We start from the raw sequence: 17,068 nt of genomic DNA, 5'->3' as shown, positions 1-17,068 counted from the left end.
ACCTTCCAGGGTTAACTCTCCCTCCCTGACCTGCCTCCACATCACACTTCCCCAAAGTGGCCTAACTGAGACTAGGAGCTTGTGAAGGGAACCTTGGCCTGAAGCCTTTTCCTCTCCTGGAACAAATCTGAGCTTCAGTGCACTGTCTCTCTTGTACCATGATGCAATTTTAGTTTTTAAAAGTAAGCGATGTAACCAGAACCAACTTTAAAACGGGAAAATCAGTTTGGTGCAGAATGTTTTTTCTGCTTGAAAGCTTGGAATAGAGATTTAAGGGGAAACTGGGGAAGAGGAAAAACCATTAATAGCATATTTCAGACAGAAGATCATCAGTACCTCTAGCCTACCCATCTAATTATCCGTGTTCTTTCCTGTGAGATTTCTCTGTATGCCATTTATAAAATGTATTAATTATGAATCAAATGGCAGGAACTTGCTTCTCTGTTTCCTTTTTAAACCACAGTTTCCTTTTCAAACACCTGCATTGGTTATTTGTTTTATATGCTCAGCCTTTTGCAAAAGAAATGTTATCTGAATTGCCGACTTTAGTTTTCCCTATCTTGAATCTATGTCCTTTTGTTATAAAAGCAGAATACTGTTTAACTGGGTGAAGTCGTGCCAGCTCAGAATGCACCCGATACTGATTCTATAATTAAAAAGGGGGTTCTAATTACAGATGGTGCCCTGATATTGGTTTGTAACGTATGTGACAACTTAACAGCTGCAAAAGTTATTTCCCATTGATGCACGCTGGATGGGAGCCGAATCGGTAATACATCAGTACCAAATATCTGACGCCTAAAAAACCTTCAACTGACATTCAGACCTTGAGTGGTTTGGAATAATACTGGGCACTAATCATCATTTTACCACTGCAAATACATCCCATTTATGTATTTTTACAAGAATATTAAGTTTTATGTCTTGGAAAAATTGGACTCGTACTCAAGGTTTAGGCAGATGAGATGAACTCCTCCTTCGACTTAAGTCTATTAAGTATGGTGACAAGGATTAAGATTCGAGAAAAAAAGATTACACATTGTAAAAATGTTTCAGTCTTTCTAACATGCTCTGTGTCCCTTCAATATTGCAGGGTGGGGCATCACTCACTGGCCAGTGTGGAGTGGATTTGTAATTACGCTGGCTTGGAATACATTTTTCCTTTTATTAGCAACAATAATATTGAAAATAAGAAGATAGCAAAAAGACAAAACGAATGAATGATCTACCACACCTACACATATTCAGAATGATCACCTCCCAAGCAAGTCAGTCTTCCGAGAGAGGGGTCGAAGAGAACAGTCATTAAGTTAAATTTCTATTAAGTTGCAAATGTGAAAATTAGTGCTTGATACGATTATCCTGTTGCTTTTACCATTTTCTAAATGATTTTGTTTTTATGAAATGCTCAAATAGCAACCATTTGTAATGAAGACAAGCATGTTGCTGTTCTAAAAATGTACATGTTAAATATATCTGATTGCCCCATCTTAAACTTATTTAATGCTGGTGCTGAGTTTGCATGATAGCAGTTACTACACAACAAGATTGCTTATCCTTGAAACAGGGATATTCATACCCTGCCTTACCCGAAGAAATTCAGACAGGTTTATTCACAAGATCACAAGAAAATAAAGTTGTGGAATGCCATTTTTTTCTCATCTAGCTTATCCATCCAAAATTAACCTTTGGTTGCCCCTGATCCCTAGGTAATTCATTGTATTTTTTCCAAGGTTTTTACCTGCACTATCCCATGGGAAGTCTGTGACTACACCTGGTTACCTCATTAACACATTGAGTTAGGAAACAGTTTGTATAGTTTCTACAAATCATTCAGCTGTCCCGCCCTCAACATTAGATGGCTTACCAGTGTGCCCTTGAATTCTTGCCAAATTAAAGATCCCCATGTGTGATGAAATATGTCATTCATCAGACTCTGTATTTAACTACATATATTGTATTGCCTGCTCCTGTGTTTTTACCTTGTATTGTATATAGTGCACCGCCCCCTTTCTCCCCATTGGGTGTGTCGGCTCCGCCCATACCTGGCCCTACTTAAAACAAGCCCAGGCTTGTCTTGCAGCAGAACAGCAGAATGCTAGGTGAAGACACAGGCATCTTTCTTTGCTAATAAAAGCCTTGTTTTATCCAGTTAACTTTGAGCCTTGAAGTTATTGAGGCGCATCACCATGAAACAGGCATCACCTGTGCCAGAGGCTTTAGTAGTTTGTGTCCAGAGTTCATAATCACAATTAAAAAAAAGAAAGACTTGCATTTATATAGTGCCTTTCAAGACCACAGGAGCGCTTTCCAGCCAATGAAGTACTTTTGAAGTGTAGTCACTGTTGTAATGTAGAAATTAGCTCCTTCAAACAACAATTCTACCTGAAACTGTAAAATCAGTCCTGTAAAAATGATCGATAAAGTACAAATAAAAATGTTGGAAGTTTTCAACTTGATTCTATTTCAGATCGCACCCTTGGGACAGATATGATGTGATGATCAATTGTGTCTCTTCTGGAGAGAAGCAAGGCTCATTAGATTAGATGTGCAATAGAGCAATTCCAGCAAAATATTCTTGTACTGTTTTAAAAGTTACTACTGCTAATGACTCAGCTCCTTAAGAAAGTGAGTAGCGATACAGACCAGAAGGATCCTTGACCTCTACTGAGTTCGTTGATCTCAGCCAAATTGCTACAGTTGGCTTCAGCACCCAGGTTAGGGAGCAGAAAATGCATCAGGTGCTTGCTCCTGATCACTATCTCTGTCAAAAGTGGACATTCTGTGTATTTTGGGTGTGGACCTGTATTTGGTGATGGTTCCGACAGTTGAATAGCCGAACAACAGTTCCCCATTCAAGATCATAAATGAAGAATTGGGCAAAGAACTAGAGGACAACCAGTGTCCATAAAGCCATACCCAAGTAAGGAGTAAATACTCTAGAGAGAGAGAAGACGAGAAAACTGATGGACAAGAATGGGAAAGGAGGATTACTTCTGGAAATTAGAATTTATACCGTAATTAAAAAAAGGACACCAGGTCTCCAGATCTCTCCTCCTTTTACCTTGATTGGGTGTCAGTTGTAGCCCTTATTTATATTGACCTGCAAACATCCAATTCTAGTGGATTGGTAGTGCAATGAATATCAGTTGTTAATTCAGTGTAGCACTATCTTTTTGGCTTTGGCACCTTTAATTTTGTCTTTCTACAGGTCCACAATGTGCCAGTTGCAACTATTCTCACATCCACTGCTGTCTGTCTTGTGGTGATTGCCTGCCAACTTTGCCTGGACATTGTAATTTAGTCGCTTGAGACTGCAGTTTAAACTCAGTCATAAGAACATAAGAATTAGGAGCAGGAGTAGGCCATACAGCCCCTCACGCCTGTTCCTCCATTCAATAAAATCATGGCTGATCTTCAACCTCAACTCCACTTTCCTGCCCTATCCCCATATCCCTTGATTACCCTAGAGACAAAAATATATCGATCTCAGCGTTGAAGAGCTCTGCAGCCCATTAAATAATGAAATAATGCTCCCTCACTTTCACCAGGTGGGTTATATTTATGACATTCAGAACCCGCCGGGTTAATCTACAAATAAGAATGCCTCTGGACACTTGTAGCCACATGAACTAGTACAGTGCCTACGTGCCTGTACAAGCACCATGACACTGGAAGCTCTGAAGAAAAACGGCACACCCACTACGCACGGCACATTAAATCTACTTACTGACACAAGTCTGTCAGCCTGAGGCACATTAGGCTCACATTAGCAACAATATAGAGCAATCTAAACGTGTGTCCTGATGTTGTGTCATTATGAAGGTTTCCAGTGCGCTGTGGTGGAGCTCACTGTTATACTGGGACCAGCAACCCTACTAGCAAACTACCTCATTTGAAGGTCCCATTTCATAACACTGCAACCAGAAGCTCAAGTTTCCTTTTACATAATCGGAGGATCTTCGTGAACAGTGGGTGGGAGGATGTCATAAGAAAAATTCTGAAACAAGTTGTTCCAGTGCTAGCTTTAGGTATGTCTGCATGTTAACTCGATGATACCATAACATCTTCCTGTTGCTAAAATGACAGCCTAGTAAGACTATGTTGCTAAGTAAATAAGTTAATAATGTTATATCAGCATACTTTTTGAATAGCTTTTGACTCACAATGAAGTTAAAAATAAGTGTGTCAAGACAGCCTGGTGTCTCTATTAATGGAAAGTGAGAATCCAGACTATAGTTTCCAGGATAAAATGTAATTTCATTTTGACCATTTGGTCTCACTTCTGCTGTTAGGTAGAATGCCCTGAGGCAGTGAGGTGTCCCATGTAAGGAAGCAACATAAACTGACGTCAAACGCTCCTACTCGAACTGCGCTCCTTGGTGACTAGTCCAGAGTTATTCACAGTGTCACTGGTGACTCACAGGTCCAGGCTGCCCTATACATTCCCAATTGGATGAGGCGGTGGCTTGCAAAGTGCGAAAGAAAGAAAAAGAAAGACTTGCATTTATATAGCACCTTTCATGACCTCAAGATGTCCCAAAGCGCTCCACAGCCAATTAAGTATCTTTGCAGTGTAGTCACTGTTGTAGGAAACAGAGCAGCCAATTTGCGCACAGGAAGGGAAGAAAAGAAAACTTTATTGGTGTCCTTTTCTGAAATATGAGTTGTGAGGAATTCAAACTCAGTTTTTAATTATTATTTAGGTTGCTATGACACACCAAATTTCATTTGCGCATGTGAGTTACACAGAGATGAATTGTCAGAACTAAGTCGCAATTTTAAGTCAAAACACGCCAACTGAATTATTTTTATGCCAATATGCCTGACAAATCAAAAGTGACTTAAATATTACCTTAAAAATTTAATTTAAATATTGTTAAAATTCCAGTGATGCAAGTCTAGTCATGCCGTTTGTTTCATTCAACATATACATTTACAAGCAAGCCTGCTTCTGTTTAAATAATCTGTGAACAAGTCCCCATTTTTTCCTAAGAATCTGCATATATCCCAAATAAAATTGCTTCTTCATATGCAATGGGTTCATATAAACAATTCATTAGCAAACTAATAAAAAGAAAAAAGATTTGCATTTCTATAGCGCCTTTCACGACCTCGGCGACCCAAAGTGCTTTACAGCCAATGAAGTACTTTTGAAGTGCTGCCACTGTTGTAATGTAGGAAACACTGCAGCCAATTTGTGCACAGCAAGCTCCCACAAACAGCAATAAGATAGATGACCAGATAATCTGTTTTAGTTGATTGAGTGATAATTAGTGGCCAGGAGAACTCCCCTGCACTGCTGCAAGTAGTGCCATGGTATTTTTTTACATCCATCTGTGAGGGCAGATGGGGGCCTCAGTTTAACATCTCACCTGAAAGCCAGCACCTCCTCAGTGATGCAGTGAAGCGTAAGCCTAGATTATGTGATCAAGCCTCTGGTGTGGGACCTAAACCCACAACATTTGACTAAGAGGCAAGAGTTGCAGCACTACCTCCAAAGCTGACACTGTGATGTAAAGGTAAAAATTGTGTCGAAACACATAATTAAGTCACAGTGTTGGGGGGCGATTTTCTGCCATTGGAGGAGGCGCGTTTGGAGGTGAGAAAAGCAGATTCAATGAGGGCGGGTTCGGAACTCGCCTCCAACCCGCCTCCGCGGGATTTTGCCGGTGCCGCTTTTAGAGGTCGGGAAACAGCCCCGCCTCCAGCTGGCCATAGCGATACTTGTGATCATTAAATGCTCATTAAGGGCCTCTCTAAGCTTATTTTGAGAGGCCCTCGTGATTTTTCAAGGATTTCGGCGTGCTCCACGCACCCCCTAAACCGCACCCCCTAAACCACGCCAGGAAAAAGAAAAAAAAAAGAAAAAAGAAAAAAAAAGAAAAAAACCACGCCAGGTAAATCTGGCAGGTTGACTCGTGGGTGACCTCCTCACAGCTGCAGGTCTAACAAGACATCGTTTCCTGCAGCAAGGATTACTTGCAGGTGCCAGGCCTTGGCTTTAAAAGGTCTCTGCGCACTTTTAGAAGGCCTTCCGAAGTCGGAGGTGATGCAGCTTGAATCAGTCAACTGTGGGACCTCCTTGGAAGACCCTCTCCCCGCTTGCAATGGGCGCTTCCCCAAAGGAGGCATCTGCAAGCAGCTTGGGAACCATTCGTTTTCTTTCTGCATGGACCTCAGATGAGGAGGAGGAGCAGGAGGAGGTCAGAGCGCCGGTGTATCGACCAGCGGCAGCAGCAGCCCGCGAGCACATGGCTGCCTGGGATGCAAGGGATGAACTTATCATGGCCAGATTTGAATAGGTTGCCCAAGTTGGCACATGTCCTTGGCGCCATCCTAGGATATCATTGACAATGGACATGACTCTCTGGCCTCCTTTCACTCAGGCCACCAACCTGACAATGCAAGTGTGGCGGAGCCCGCAATGTGGAGCTGCCTAAGGCGAAAAAACAGATACCATAACGCCAACATTTTGGCTTCAAATCATTTTAATACTTTCCAACAGGGATGGCATTTCATCAATACACATAAACATTCTTCCAATCTGCCCACAGATCTGGAGGTTATATCCCTTTCCAGCTGTACCCACAGAGGTTTCTTTGGCCTCTCCCTCCCAGATGAGTGGAAGAGCACCTCTATGCTAGCTGCCACCCCCTCAAACAACATTTGCACCACCTCATCCGAGAGCCCTTGCCTTGGAATTGGACATAGTGGTTTCTCAAAATATGTTGCAGGTGGTGCAGCATAAGCAGAAATGCTGTGGAATGAGCCAAGAGAGCAAGAAGCCATAAAATCAGACTGGAAAAGTGCTGTCAACAGAGGCGGGTTTCAGTCCCAAAACACTAATTGACCAAGGGCATCCCACACCTCTGAAATCAAGTGGCCAATCAGGGGAAAATCTCAATTTTTTGAAAACTATCAGTGGAGGCAGGTTTCAAACCCACCCAAACCAAAACCCGCCTCTATCTCGCCTCCAGTGGGAAAATCGCCCCCTAATATTCTAACCATTTTTCTCCCTTCCTAAAACATTTTCTGCCAAATGCTTTTTCACGAAGACAGTGCCCTTGTGAAGGGAAATCTAGCAGGAAATGACAAGGTTCCAATTCCAGAATAATACATGTAAATTCACTTGCTTAATCCATGCATCTGTTACTTGTAAGTCTGAGCTTGAGGGCATCTACAGAGTATGTGTAAAAAAGGTGTCAAACTCTCCATATCGCCTCCAAAAAGCAGAGGGAATTTCAGGATTCCTACTATGTACCCAAAGAGATGGGTGCTGTGGAGATATGACATTGACTGTCCCACAGAATGTTGCCAGTGATGACAGGTTTGAAAGCATATGTTCTCTCGCTCCTCCCCTGAAGTCCCAATGTCAGACCATTTCCCTAAGTCTCACTGGGCTGCAGCTCATATTGCATTATTGTAATCGTGTCATATTGAAGGACACTATTACACAGCATTTTGTTCTACATAAGAACATAAGAAATAGGAGCAGGAGTAGGCCAATCGGCCCCTCGAGCCTGCTCCGCCACTCAATAAGATCATGGCTGATCTGATCCTAACTGCCAATCCACTATCACAGAACCATCTCCTGCATCTAACAGAATTAGACACACGAAATAGGAGCAGGATCAGGCTACACGGCCCCTGGGCCCGCTCTGCTACCCACAGGGCCATGACCGATCCGAACCTAGACTCATGTCCAAATTCCTGCCCGCTCCCCGTAACCCTTAATTCCCTTTACTTCTAGGAAACTGTCTATTTCTGTTTTAAATTTATGTAATGATGTAGCTTCTACAGTTTTTTGGGGCAGCATATTCCATGGACCTACCACCCTCTGAGTGAAGTAGTTCCTCCTCATCCCAGTTTTGAAAGAGCAGCCCCTTATTCTAAGACTATGCCCCCTAGTTCTAGTTTCACCCATCATCGGGAACATCTTCTCTGCATCCACCCGATCCAACCCCTTCACAATCTTATATGTTTCAATAAGATCGTCTCTCATTCTTCTGAACTCCAATGAGTAGAGTCCCAATCTACTCAACCTCTCCTCATATGTCCATCCCCTCATCCCCGGGATTAACCGAGTGAACCTTCTTTGTACTGACTCGAGAGCAAGTATGTCCTTTCTTAAGTATGGACACCAAAACTGTACGCAGTATTCCAGGTGCGGTCTCACCAATACCTTGTACAATTGAAGCAATACCTCCCTATTTTTATATTCTATCCCCCTAGCAATGAAAGCCAACATTCCATTGGCCTTCTTAATCACTTGCTGCACCTGCATACTAACCTTTTGAGTTCCGTGCACCAGGACCCCCAGATCCCTTTGTACTTCAGTACTTTCCAGTTTCTTGCCATTAAGATAATAACTTGCTCTACGATTTTTCCTGCCAAAGTGCATAACCTCACACTTTCCAGTATTGTATTCCATCTGCCAAATCTCTGCCCACTTACTTAGCCTGTCTATGTCCCCTTGAAGGTTTTTTATGTCCTCCTCACTCACTACTTTCCCCCCCATCTTAGTATCATCTGCAAACTTTGATATGTTACACTCGGTCCCCTCCTCCAAATCGTTAATATAGATTGTAAAGAGTTGGGGACCCAGCACTGACCCCTGCGGAACACCACTAGTTACTGATTGCCAGTCTGAGAATGAACCATTTTTCCCAACTCTCTGCCTTCTGTTAGATAGCCAATCCTCTATCCATGCCAGAATATTACCCCCAATCCCGTGATGTTTTATCTTAAGCAATAATCTTTTGTGTGGCACCTTGTCAAATGCCTTTTGGAAGTCTAAATACACTACGTCCACTGGTTCCCCTTTATCCATCCTGTATGTTACTTCCTCAAAGAACTCCAGCAAATTTGTCAAACATGACTTCCCCTTCATAAAACCATGCTGACTTTGTCCTATTAAATTATGATTATCCAAATGTCCTGTTACTGTCTCCTTAATAATGGACTCCAAAATTTTACCTACCACAGATGTTAGACTAACCGGTCTATAGTTTCCAGCCTTCTGTCTACTGCCCTTTTTAAATAAGGGTGTTACATTAGCAGTTTTCCAGTCTGCCGGGACCATTGCTGAGTCCAGGGAGTTTTGGAAAATTATTACCAATGCATCCACAATCCCTACCGCCACTTCCCTCAAGACCCTAGGATGTAAGCCATCAGGTCCAGGTGATTTATCCGCCTTGAGTCCCATTATTTTACCGAGTACCACTTCCTTAGTGATTTTGATCGTGTTTAGCTCCTCCCCCCCATAGCCCCCTGTTTGTCCAGTGTTGGGATATTCTTAGTGTCTTCTACTGTAAAGACTGATGTAAAATATTCATTTAGTGTTTTTGCCATCTCCATATTTCCCACCATTAATTTCCCGGTCTCATCCTCTAAGGGACCAACATTTACTTTAGCCACCCTTTTTCTTTTTATATAACTATAAAAACTCTTACTATCTGTTTTTATATTTTTTGCTAATTTGCTTTCATAATCTATCTTCCCTTTCTTAATCAATCTTTTTGTTATTTTTTGCTGTCTTTTAAAGTTTTCCCAATCCTCTATCCTCCCACTAGATTTGGCTACCTTATATGCCCTTGTTTTTAGTCAAATACTATCCTTAATTTCTTTACTTAGCCACGGATGGCTGTCTTTTCTTTTACACCCTTTTCTTCTCAGTGGAATATATATTTTTTGGAAGTTGTAAAATAACTCCTTAAATGTACACCACTGATCATGTATCGTCTTACCCTTTAATCTATTTTCCCAATCCACTCTACTCAATTCCGCTCTCATACCTTCATAGTCTCCTTTATTCAAGCTTAGCACGCTTGTTTGAGATCCAACCTTCTCACCCTCTAATTGAATATGGAATTCAACCATGTTATGGTCACTCATTCCAAGGGGATCCTTTACTAGGACATTTTTAATTAATCCTGTCTTGTTACACAGGACCAGATCTAAGGTTGCCTGCCCCCTGGTCGGTTCAGTTACATACTGCTCAAGAAACCCATCCCTAATACACTCAATGAACTCATCCTCAAGGCAGCCCTGCCCAATTTGTTTTGTCCAATTAATATGATAGTTAAAATCCCCCATAATTATAGATGTTCCCTTATTACACGCCTCAACTATTTCCTGATTGATACTCCGTCCAACAGAGTTGCCACAGTTCGGAGGCCTATAGACTACGCCCACTGGTGTTTTTTTCCCCTTATTATTCTTTACCTCCACCCAAACTGTTTCATTGTCCTGATCTTTTGACCCAATATCATTTCTCTGTATTACAGTGATTCCTTCCTTTATTAACATAGCCACCCCACCTCCCCTTCCTTCCTGCCTGTCCTTCCTGATCGTTAAATAACCTGGTATGTTTAATTCCCAGGCATTGTCACCCTGCAGCCATGTTTCTGTAATGGCCACAAGATCATACCCATATGTAGCTATTTGTGCCATTAACTCGTCTATTTTGTTACGAATGCTATGTGCATTCAGATAGAGAACTTTCAAAGATGTTTTGTGACACTTAGTTCCTGCTTTTGCCCTTTTTATTACTTTACCTTTTACTCCATACCTTCTGCCCCTTCCTGACATGCTCTGGTTTTTAATTTCCCCACTGCTACCTAAGTCTCTCTGTTGTCATTTGTATTATTTGCTCTCTAGGAGCCTCCCCCCCACTAGTTAGTTTAAAGCCCTCTCTACAGCCCTAGTTATATGATCCGCCAGGACTCTAGTCCCAGCACTGGCCAAGTGAAGCCCGTCCCAACGGCCGTCTCTTCTATTTTCTCAGGGAATCCGCAACTCAGAGTATCCGTATCATTGTCGGCACCTCTGCCAACGCCAGCACTGCTACGCACACCCTGTAGATAGCCAGGTAGCACAGGGCGAGTTAGAATGCATCAGTGAAGAGAAGCACAGGCTGTTGGCTGCTCAAGGCCAGGAGCCTGCTGGCAGGAGGTTCAGCACTGTTCCTGACTCTGGGCAGTGCCAAGGGATGCTGGCCTCACAGGGAGATTGCTGTCTGAGCAGGTTTGTCTGCACGAGTCAGTTGTACCCATGCAAAAAAAGTCCAGGGAAGAGTATGGAGGGGTCCAATGCCCGGTGAATAAATGTGACCTTAAACATCTCTGTGCAAATGACAGTAAAGGTGCCAGAAAGCAGACACAACAGCATGGGGCATGTGTGATTGAGATGGTTTGCATGCTATCTGACACCACAGGTAGCCCTTTCCTGCTCTTGCTGACTTTCTGTGAATTGAAATGTTAATGGAGCATTGAATGCATTACCTGCCATACAGAACTGTATACTGTATTCACTGCTCATGATGCAGTCTCCTCTACACTGGGGAGACTAAATGCAGATTGGGTGATTGCTTTGCTGAACACCTCCATTCAGTCCATAAGCATGACCCCGAGCTTCCGATAGCCTGGCACTTTAATTCTCCGCTCCACTCCCACTCTGACCTCTCTGTCCTTGCTCTCTTACACTGTTTCATCGAAGCTCAATGTAAGAACATAAGAACATAAGAAATAGGAGCAGGAGTAGGCCAATCGGCCCCTCGAGCCTGCTCCACCATTCAGTAAGATCATGGCTGATCTGATCCTAACCTCAAATCTTCTATCACTCTCCATCCACCCGAGCCCATGTGATCTCCCTGGAGAGGCGAAAAACCAGATAAAGACCCAATGGCCAATTTGGGAGAAAAAAATCTGGGAAATTCCTCTCCGACCCATCTAGGCGATCGAAACTCATCCAGGAGATCACTCTGTCCCTATATTTTCTACAGTACTTACCTTCTGTAAAGGCGATCTCCACCCCAGCCAGGAACAGGAATAAAACCATCTCCTGAAATCTAACACAGAATTAGAACACAGTAGGAGCAGAACCAGGCTACACGGCCCCTGGGCCCACTCCACTACCCACAGGGCCATGACCATTCCGAACCTAGACTCATGTCCAAGCTCGAGGAATAGCAGCTCATCTTTCGATTAGGCACTTTACAGCCTTCTGGACTCAACATCGAGTTCAACAATGTCAGACCATAATCTCTGCCCTTATTTTCTCACGTGGCAGCTGTTGATGTTTCTGCCATTCCCATTTACATCTCTTCAAGACCCATCTTTTGTTTCTTTACTTGTCCCATTACCATCTCCTTTTGCCTTGCACCATCATACCTTTTGTCATTTAATCTCTTCTGCCTTCCATCCTATCACAGACCTTCCCTTTTGTTCTTTCCTCCCCTCCCCACTTTCCCTGCCTCTGCACCTGCTTAAAACCTGTTACATCTCTAACTTTTTCCAGCTCTGACGATAGGTCATCAACCTGAAACGTTAACTCTGTTTCTCTCTCCACAGATGCTGCCTGACCCGCTGAGTATTTCCAGCATTTTCTGTTTGTATTTCAGATTTCCAGCATCCACAGTATTTTGATTTTTTTTTATACAGAACAAAGGGTAGGTTTTAGCTCCTGAATATAGTAGCTCACCAGTCAGCACACACACAAACCACAGCCTCTGGTTTCACATGAAGACTAACAGTGCACCACACAAGTGATGTGTGAGCCTTAGAATATGGCATGCTTTCCATTTAACTGCCTATTATCGAGTACAGGTTGAGCGTCCTGAATCCGGCAACCTCGGCACCGAGGCCGAGCCGGATTTCATGTTTTTCCGGACTTCGGAACATGTTTCTAATATCTGAAGTCTGGAAATATCGCAAGCTGGGCTCGGGCGTTTCAGGACTTCGGACATCAGAAACATGTTCCGAGTCTGGAAATGCCTGGGCCGATAGCAAAATACGGCAGATGCTGGAAATCCGAAATAACTGCAGAAAATGCTGGAAAAACTCAGCAGACCAGGCAACATCCGTGGAGAGAGAAATAGAGTCAACGTTTCAGGTCGAAACCCCTTGTCAAGACAAAGGGTTTCGACCTGAAACGTTGACTCTATTTCTCTCTCCACGGATGTTGCCTGGCCTGCTGAGTTGTTCCAGCATTTTCTGTTGTTATGCCTGGGCCCAGTTTGTGGTTTGACAGGGTGTTCGGATTCCGGAGCATTTTACGGATTCCGGATGACCCTGCCACCAATCGTCCCGGATTCTGGAACATTCCGGATTCTGGAACTCTGAATTTCGGACGCTCAACCTGTAATAACAAGTTTAGTTCTCCTATTGCGCATTCTCATCATAATAAAGCCCAAAAAATACTTCCTACAAACTAAAATCTGGCAGTGGTGAATCTAAGTGAGAACCGCGCACCACAACCCACTCACAATACTATTGCACTGTCACCCTTCACTAACAGTAATTCCATCTATCGCCAACAGGGCTTTCTAGGCTTCTATCTCTTATACCTCCCAATTACTTATTTTGCCTAAAAAAGCTCTCTCTTGAGTTTGATGACACCATCCGTCTCCGCTGCTTGCTGGGCAGTGTGCTCTGCAAATTTATGACCCTATGTGTTAAATAGTTAAATCTAAATTGTCTGTTCACTTTCCCACTTCTGAGCTTGAGCCCATGAGCCCAGATTATGCCAACTAATAGATTAGGATTCTGTTTATCTGTACCTGTGATAACGGCTCTCCTGAGCTTTCTTTTCTCCACTGAAAACACTCTCAGCTTTCAATGGTCTCTTTTAATTCCTCTCCTACACATCCTTTCTAAGACCAGGATGTCCACACTGCAGCATGGTGACCATTATTGTACATGGTACTCCCACTGGAGCTGCGTCAGTGCACTGTACATGCTCATATTACTCCCTCGGGCCATGTAATCGCAGACTCTTTTTTTTACATAGAATTAACAGCCGGTGTTTATGCTCCACATGAGCCTCCACCCCTTTTCATCTCACCCCATCAACATAACCTACTATTCCTTTCTCCCTCTTGTGCTTATCTAGCTTCTCCTTAAATGTATCTATACTATTTCCCTCAACTACTCCTTTTGGTAGCGAGTTCCACATTCTCACCACTCTCTGAAAGAAGTTTCTCCTGAATTGCCTATTGGATTTATTAGTGACTATCATATTTATGGCCCCTAGTTCTGGTCTCCGTACAAGTGGAAATATCCTCTCTACGCCTACCCTATCAAACCCCTTCACAATAAAGTTTGCCTTCTTCACTGCTGCATACTGTGGCGATGGTTCAAACAAACTGTCCTTTGCCTTTGTCCTTTGCCACGTTTTCCATTTGGCTGATTTTTTCTTGTGGTTTTGACCATTTTTGTAGTTTTTGTTTACTTTTCTACTGTTTCTGGTTCACAAGATCACAAAATAAATACATCTAAGGAAAGACATTGGACCCATATTCAATCATACATCCACAACAAGATAAGTTTATACCCCTTTGTTCTATTGTCTTGACTTATCCTGAGCTCCAGATTTAGTTTATCTATACCATTTAATATCCTGTTCCTTTAGAGGATCCGCTCTCAGTTGCCTCCTGTCAAGGCTAAAGAAACAATTTTTCCAGTCTTTCCTCATAACTCATTCCTTTAACATTAGGAATTAGCGTGGTTACTTTTCTCAAAACTGAACACAGCACTCAAGAGGTGGTCTGACCACAGCACCATACCCTGATTCAGCATGATAGCTTCCAATTTATACTCTACAGATCTGCACTGTGGGGTTTCTGTGATTCTGTGATTCTGTGAATTCAGCATTCTCTTTACTCTATTTATTGCTGCTCCTTGGCGATTTGACTTAAGTGCTGCATCTATTATCACCCTAGATCCCTTTCAATGTCATCTTTATCTTTTACCACACCATCCATAGTACATGTATGACACCCATTATCCTTCCAATATTTAGTAGCTTTATGATCTGTCCATTTACAGATTTTATCTAATTCCTTTTGTAGCTTCCTGACTGCCTCCAACTCCCCATCCCACTTCAGTGTCTGCTGCAATTATAACCAGTCTGCACTGGGTAACTTTGCCTGTTTTGCTGTTGTTTTGTGATTTCTTTCACTTTGCTATTTCTGTTTTTATCATCCTTCTGCCTTTTTCCTCTTTGCTTCTCTGAATTTTTCCTCTTCAAGTTTAGAATTTGCTTACAATGTGCACTTTTTAACTATTGCAATAAATCTTTCTGCTTTGCAAAGTTTACATCTATATATATAAATCGGTACTTCTGTCATTCTGTCTTTCTATCTGTCTATCTGTCTGTCATCGCGTGTGCGTTGCGGGTATGCACTCGAAAGTTACAGGGCGTACCTACGCACGCATTACCTCCGAAGAAAGCTTACGCTTCCGAGACGGTTTTAAGCGTATTTACGTTTCGGCCGGGCTAAAATTGCGCCCGCGGTATCCCAAAGACCTTCAACATTCCGCTCATTAGCATCTCATTATCCGCTCATTAGCGACAGAGTGACCTCGAGCTCGACCAATCGTACGTCGGGTTGCTGGCGTGTGCCGCCGGGCCAATCGGTGCGCGTGTGGCCGGGCTTTATCGTTCTGAACCGAGGTGAGTCGCCGCCATCTTGATTCCAAACTTTTCCTTTCTTTTTCCCGCTTTCTGCGTCTTAAAAAAAAACGTTGCTTTTAAAACACATATTGTTTAAAAAAAAAATGATTTAGAAAGTAATTAACTTATCTAATCTCATTAATTTTCCTACCTTTCCCCGTTTTTCCAGGTAGGCCTAGAAGCCTCGGCGTCTCCTCCGCACCCACGCCCGAGCTAGGCACCTCCCGGCCCCACTCGAAGGCTGGAGGGCCGAGCCTCAGCCCAGCGCCGCTAGGGTGTGCACGCAGCAGGAGCTGAGACGTCTCTCTCTGCCGGGGCTTGCTGAGCGTCCAGCGTTACCCTGGCAACGGGCGCAATCGGCGGCCTTCACCTCGGGGGGGAGGGGGGGCGGCCGCGACCCTCGGGGGGGGCCGCGATCCTCGGGGGGGGGCGTGACCCTCGGGGGGGCCGCGACCCTCGGGGGGGGGCCGCGCGCACAGCAGGAGCAGCTGAGACGCGGCGTCTCTCTCTCTGGCTTGGCACGGTTGCCCTGGCAACCGGGCCCGCCGGCCGAGAGAGACGCCGCGTCTCAGCTACTGCTGCGCGCGCAATCGGCGGTCTTCACCTCCGGGGGGGGCGCGACCCTCGGGGGGGGGGTCGCGACCCTCGGGGGCCGCGACCCTCGGGGTGGGGCGCCAGCCGCCCTCCCTCCCCTCCCTCCCCCCCGCCCTCCATCCCCTCCCCCGCCCTTCCCCCCGCCCTCCCTCCCCCCCTGCTCTCCCTTCCCCCCTCCCTCCCTTCCTCCCCCCCGCCCTCCCTCCCCCTCCTCCCCCCCGCCCTCCCTCCCCCTCCCCCCCGCCCTCCCTTCCCCGCCCGCCCTTCCCCTCCCTCCCCTCCCCCCACCCTCCCTTCCCCTCCCCTGCCCTCCCTTCCCCCCTTCCTTCCCCCTCCCCTCCCCCCGCCCTCCCTTCCCCGCCCTCCCCCTCCCCCTCCCCCCCGCCCTCCCTTCCCCTCCCCCTCCCCTCCCTCCCCCCTCCCCTCCCCTCCCTCTCTTCCCCCCACCCCTCCCCTCCCTCTCTTCCCCCCAGTCGCTCTCTCTCTTCCCCCCAGTCGCTCTCTCTCTTCCCCCCAGTCGCTCTCTCTCTCTCTCTTCCAACAACAACATGCCCTCGAAAAAGCCTCGGCACCGCCGGGCACTTCAGCTAGTATAAAGTAAATGAAATAAAAATAAACAACTTTCACATGTTACGTTATGCCAAATATTCTGATTATAAAAGTGACTTACTTTTCTCACACAGGTTGCAACATCAATTATTATTTCTCACACTGATTACAGTATCTAAAGAAAGAAAGAAAGACTTGCATTTATATAATGCGTCTCACGACGTCCCAAAACGCTTTACAGCCAATGAAGTACTTTTGAAAGTAGGAAACGCAGCGGTCAATTTGCACACAGCAAGCACCCACAAACAGCAATATGATAATGACCACAAATTTGTTTTTAGTGATACTGGTTGAGGGATAAATATTGTCCAGGAGATTGGGTAGAACTCCCCTGATCTTCTTTGAACTGGACTTATTTATGTCCACACAAAAGGGCAGCTGGAGCCTTGGTTTAACATCTCATCCAAAA

General features: G+C 44.5%; 1 protein-coding gene across 1 annotated transcript in view; it reads left to right on the top strand.

The window, feature by feature from the left end:
* The window catches only part of abch1 (ATP-binding cassette, sub-family H, member 1), a 122,119-nt gene extending 119,667 nt beyond the window's left edge, over positions 1-2,452 (top strand). The window contains exon 19 of the mRNA XM_085981594.1: positions 1,094-2,452. Coding sequence (XP_085837720.1) covers positions 1,094-1,200 — 107 coding nt within the window. The 3' untranslated portion in view covers positions 1,201-2,452. The remainder of the gene's footprint in view (positions 1-1,093) is intronic.
* The last annotated feature ends 14,616 nt before the right edge of the window (positions 2,453-17,068 follow it).

Source organism: Somniosus microcephalus, chromosome 3 (genome assembly GCF_052327205.1).
Source record: "Somniosus microcephalus isolate GS21.2 chromosome 3, FLI_Smic_1.0, whole genome shotgun sequence".
In the NCBI taxonomy this organism is placed as follows: domain Eukaryota; kingdom Metazoa; phylum Chordata; class Chondrichthyes; order Squaliformes; family Somniosidae; genus Somniosus; species Somniosus microcephalus.
This window is presented reverse-complemented; position numbering and strand designations above follow the sequence as displayed.